The 5,489-nt window shown below is 45.5% G+C and overlaps 1 protein-coding gene across 1 annotated transcript in view; it reads left to right on the plus strand.

Moving 5' to 3' along the window:
* The window catches only part of ephb2a (eph receptor B2a), a gene marked incomplete at both ends in the record, with an annotated part of 33,601 nt that extends 28,112 nt beyond the window's left edge, over positions 1-5,489 (plus strand). Inside the window, 3 exons of the mRNA XM_079225980.1 lie at positions 1,760-1,953; positions 2,063-2,218; positions 5,381-5,489. Of these exons, the coding sequence (XP_079082106.1) occupies positions 1,760-1,953; positions 2,063-2,218; positions 5,381-5,489 (459 nt within the window). The remainder of the gene's footprint in view (positions 1-1,759; positions 1,954-2,062; positions 2,219-5,380) is intronic.

The raw sequence follows: 5,489 nt of genomic DNA on the forward strand, positions 1-5,489 counted from the left end.
TTTGTCTAAGAAGTAATTGGAAGTTGATCTGATTGACCGACTAAGAGAAGCAAGCCAAAGTATAGAAATATTTACTTCATGTTGCCATTAGGTGGCGCTATGACTCAAATTAAAAATTAGACTTCACATGTCTTCAGGCCTGGAGGCTGATCAAACATGTGAAACCTGGAAAGGATCTTATCATGTGGAGTCGAGTTACATCGGTTTATTCGGTCATGGCGAAGGATCGAACTTCTGCGATGGACCGACGCTACGCCGTTCAACGGATCCTTACAATCTTCAAGGTGATGCATTACCAATGTCTTAAGTCTCTTCCGACGTATTTTGAGAGGGATCTGAATAATCTGTGAGGAGCACGGTGTACAAGTAGAAAACATATAACTTCCTGTTGCCTCTAGGTGGCACTATTACTAGGATGAAAATTGATCATATGGATGTCTTCAGGGTCAAGAGGTCATGACATCTGAGAAATCTGGAGCAGGTTACATTATGTACGACCGAGTTAAAGCAACTTCCATTTTCATGGAAAATGGTGTCTCTTTGCCGCTGCTCTGCGCTCACATAGTTCGATATTTTGAAAATCCTTTGATAACTTTTCCCTGCAAAGGTCTCAACATCATATTGCCCGAATGTGAAATCAATCGTGTCTAATCTGTAGGAGGAGTTCGTTAGAATACAACGCCTGAAAACAAGGAAAAGGCCAAAATTGAGCGGTTCACTGCAGCGCCCTCTAGTGTTTGAATATTCTGAAACAATTTGGGTACGTTAAGGGACACGATGTTGACATATGCTACAAAGTTTGTGAAGATAGGCCAAGTAATTAGGAAGTTATGTGTATTGACATATTGAGCCACGCCCCTAAGAGGTTAATTGGTTAATAACTTCTGAACGCAATGAGATATCAACAAAGTGGGAGATATCATTTGATCACATTGAGCCAATGATGATCCACAGAAAATTTCGTAAGAAACGGACCCAGCGTTTAGGAGGAATGGGCAAAAATGTGTTTTTTACAAAATTCAAAATGGCGGAAAATCTAATTAGGCGCATTTTAATTTCACGGATGAGTTTTTGGGAGAGCAGTCCCACCCGGACATGTGTGTAAAATTTCAAGTCAATCGGCCATAGTTGGCAAAAAGCTTAGCCTTTCTGCCTAAAGGGGGCGCTATAGAGACATTTTCTCAGACTTTTGGTCGACACCCAAATTATATTAAAATTTTCGCCGAGTCTGATGGGTGTGCAAAGTTTGAAGAATGTAGGTTTATCCCAAGCACCTCTTTTCCCTGCGCATAGGTCGGGAATAATAATACTTAGCATTTCAATAGGTCCTCGATCTGACTACGTCAGTACTCGGGCCCTAAATATAAGATAAAGCAGCCATGTTTAGAATTGTCTTTGTTTATAGCATGTTTTGATGGGCTTTATATCCAGAAGAAAGTGTTACAGACTCAACTCAGGCTCCGTAATCAAAGTAAATGTAAAGTGCTTCTCTCTTGTTCTGTTAGAAGGAGAAACACATTCCCTCATGTGTTTTTCTTCAGATGACATTAATTACATGATAAATAATGTTTTAAAAAGAAACAAGTTCAATATTTGCAATGCTGGCACCATCTATATTGTGGTTTTTCAGGATAAAGCAACAACCAAACTTCCTTTCATTGTGGTTTTGATTCTGTGTCTTATCGGTTGAGTTCTTAACTGGATTCAGTTCCAGTCATGTTCTGAGACTCAACATTAGTTTTCATGTAAATTCTTCTAGGTTATCAATGCCATAGAGCAGGACTACAGGTTGCCGCCCCCTATGGATTGTCCTAGTGCACTGCATCAGCTGATGCTAGATTGCTGGCAGAAAGACCGCAACAACCGACCCAAATTCAGCCAGATCGTCAGCACCCTGGACAAGATGATCCGCAACCCCAACAGCCTCAAGGCCACGACACCACTGTCATCAAGGTATGAAAAAGAGAAGACATCCATCTCTTCACATTGTGGATGGCTGCCACCCCTCACAAGTCAACTTTCTCACAGGTTGCTGTCTTCTTCTTTTGTCTTCTTCCACCAGTGTTCACTTACCTCTGCTTGATCGCACTGCTCCAGACTTCTCCTCTTTCAGCACAGTGGATGAGTGGCTGGACGCCATCAAGATGGGCCAGTACAAGGAGAACTTTACCAACGAGGGATTCGCCAGCTTTGATGTGGTGTCTCAAATGACCATGGAGTATGTTAGATACTTTTAATATAGACAGATCACACTTAGACAGATATCAGAATCTGAATCTGAATCAGAAACCGTTTATTTGCCAGGAATGTTTACACAAACGAGGAATTTTTCTAGGCGGAATGTGCATACATTAGACATGAGACGTTAGACGACACAAACAACAATCAACAATCAACGACAACAACAGTGCAATGATACTAAATTAAGTATAAGATAAAGTGCTCAGGCAAACAGATAACGTTAATGTAAGTGTATGTTAAAGTGACATGTGTTTAAGTTAAAGTGTATGTTAAAGTGACATGTGTGTTTAAGTTAAAGTGTATGTTAAGTGCATTGGGTGTTTAAATACGAAGTGTGCAGGGGTGTGACCGGTAAGAAGAAATAAAAGAAAGAAAAAATTGTCCTGGGGTGACAGTCGGTCAGTGGGGGACCTAGGCTCTGTTCATGAGCCCGACTGCCGATGGGAAAAAACTGTGGCGTGAGGTTGAGGTCCGTCAGGACCTCAACCTCATGCCAGAGGGGAGGCACTCAAACAGTTTGTGTCCAGGGTGAGAGGGGTCAGCTTCAATCTTCCTTCAGAGTCCTGCAAGTGAACAAGACCTGGAGGGATGGCAGATTGCAGCCAATCACTCTCTCAGCAGAGCGGATGATGCGCTGCAGCCTGGCCTTGTCCTTGGCAGTGGCTGTAGCGTACCAGACACTGATGGAGGAGCAGGGGATGACTCAATGATGGCAGTGTAGAATTGCACCATCATTTTCTTTGGCAGGTTGAATTTCTTCAGCTGCCTCAGGAAGAACATCCTCTGCTGGGCCTTCTTAGTGATGGAGCTGATGTTATGCTCCCACTTGAGGTCCTGGGTTAGGATGGAGCCCAGGAAACGGTAGGACTCCACAGTGTCGATGGCGGAGTCACACAGGGTGAGAGGGGAGTCACACAGGGTCCACAACCATCTCCACTGTCTTCAGAGCGTTGAGCTCCAGGTTGTTTTGGCTACACCAGGTCACCAGGTGGTCAGTCTCCCACCTGTAGGCGGACTCGTCCCCACCAGAGATGAGTCCAATGAGGGTGGTGTCATCCGCTGATGGTCCAAGAGCCTGAGACGTGTTTCCCCAGTTTCACGTGCTGCTTCCTGTCAGTCTGTTTTTTAAACAGCCTGTTGACATCCCTCTCCAGAATAGTGAAGGTCGTCACTGGGGATGGGAGTGGTAAGGTGGCGTGAGCCCCCGATGGGCTTGGGGAAGGGGGGATGATGGTCTGTGGCTGGCTGATGGGCCTGTGGGGGATTGTGTTACGACTGCTCCATAGTGTTATCGAAGCGACAGTAGAACTCGTTCAACTCGTCTGCTAGACGGAGGTCGTTCATGGCGTGGGGGGTTTTCGGCTTGTAGTTGGTGATCTGTCTGAGCCCTCTCCAGACAGAAGCAGAGTCACTTGCTGATAGCTGTTGTTGCAGTTTCTCAGAGTACAGTCGTTTAGCATCTCTCACCGCCTTGCTAAACCTGTATTTTGACTCTGTGTACAAGTCCTTGTCCCCACTCCTGAATGCCTGGTTCTTTTGCAGTCTTAGCTTCCTGAGTTCCACTGTGAACCAGGGTTTGTCGTTGTTATAACTCACCCTGGAGCTGGTTGGAACACAGCTGCCCTCACAGAAGCTGATGTATGAAGTTAAAGCCTCTGTGAACTCATCCAGACTGTTAGTAGCAGTCCTGAAGACATCCCAGTCTGTACAGTCCAAGCACGCCCAAAGATCCTCTAGAACCCCACTGGTCCACTTCTTGAATTTCCTCACCACAGGTTTGCAGAGCTTTAGTTTCTGCCTGTATAAGGGAATCAGGTGAACCATGGCGTGGTCAGAGTTTCCCAGAGCAGCACAAGGAACGGTGTGATAAGCCCCACTGATTGTGGTGTAGCAGTGGTCCAGAATGCTCTTCTCTCTAGTAGGGCATTTAATTAACTGTCTGTATTTAGGGGGTTCATGGCTGAGATTACCTTTGTTAAAGTCCCCAAGGACAATAACTAAAGAGTCCGGGTAGGTCCGCTCCACACACTGTATCTGCTCGGCGAGTGTCCGCTGTGCCTCCTGCACGTTGGCCATGTAAACACCGACCAGGATGAATGAGGCGAACTCACGTGGAGAGTAGAAGGGTTTGCAGTGGATGATGAAGGATTCCAGGTCTGCTGTATAATCACTGTTACGTCGTTACACCAGCCGTTGTTGGAGTAGAAGCAGATTCCTCCACCCTTCGTTTTGCCGGAACGCAGAGTCCGGTATCGATCCACTGAGCCAGGTCTCCCTGAAGCACAAAACGGAAGAAGTAGAAAAGTCTCTGTCTCTCCCAACGAGGAGCTGAGGTTCGTCCAGTGCACACAGTGCACAATGAGCGGATGTTGGAGAGAAATATTCCCGGCAGCGCTGTACAAGATCCCCGTTTACGGAGACGCTCGAGCGCGCCGGCACATTTCCCTCTCCTGCGGCGTTTCACTGCGTGAGCCAAGGTGAGCACACCTTTCACAAGAATGTCCAGTAGTTCCACAGAAGTTAAAAAAGTTGGAAATAAGTCAGCTGGAGTTGTTCCCCTGATGTTCATGAGCTCATCTCTGGTGAAAGAGCTCCAGGAATCGCAGCAGAAAGCAGCATTTAACACAAAAACAAGAAACAATGAGCACCAACACACCGAGGCAGCCATCTGCGGTGCCATCCTGGATCACGATGAAGATGGAGCCGCAGATGGTGATGATACTCAACATTGTTAGTTAAACGTGATGTTAATCTCATGGCCATAATTCATGCTGTTCGTAGATTTGGCAAAGGCGTTTTCATGTTCCATTTAGTGTATCATCTCTTTTTCTTGAAAAAGGCAAAACCACCTCATTTGTTTGCGGAAATGTCAGCCGATACTTTTCAAAAAATATCTGAAGAATGCTTTACTTGCTTATCGTTGATCAATTCCAATTACACAGCAACTTAAAGTCAAAACATAGCATTCAATAATCTTCCAAAAAGCTCCCAGGTGACTCACTGCAGCTTTGTAGCTAACATCATATTAAAAAACAAACATTTAGACTGGAATCTCATCCTCCAGAAAACAGGAAGCTGTGAAGGTCTTGAAGTGTCGTGTGGTATACTGAGGTGGAACTGACAAAAGATTTCTCTTCAGGGACATCATCAGAGTGGGAGTGATGTTGGCCGGCCACCAGAAGAAGATCCTCAACAGCATCCAGTCCATGAGGGCCCAGATGAACCAGATCACTTCAGTGGAGGTGTGA

This window comes from Taurulus bubalis (assembly GCF_910589615.1).
Source record: "Taurulus bubalis genome assembly, chromosome: 11".
In the NCBI taxonomy this organism is placed as follows: Eukaryota; Metazoa; Chordata; class Actinopteri; order Perciformes; family Cottidae; genus Taurulus; species Taurulus bubalis.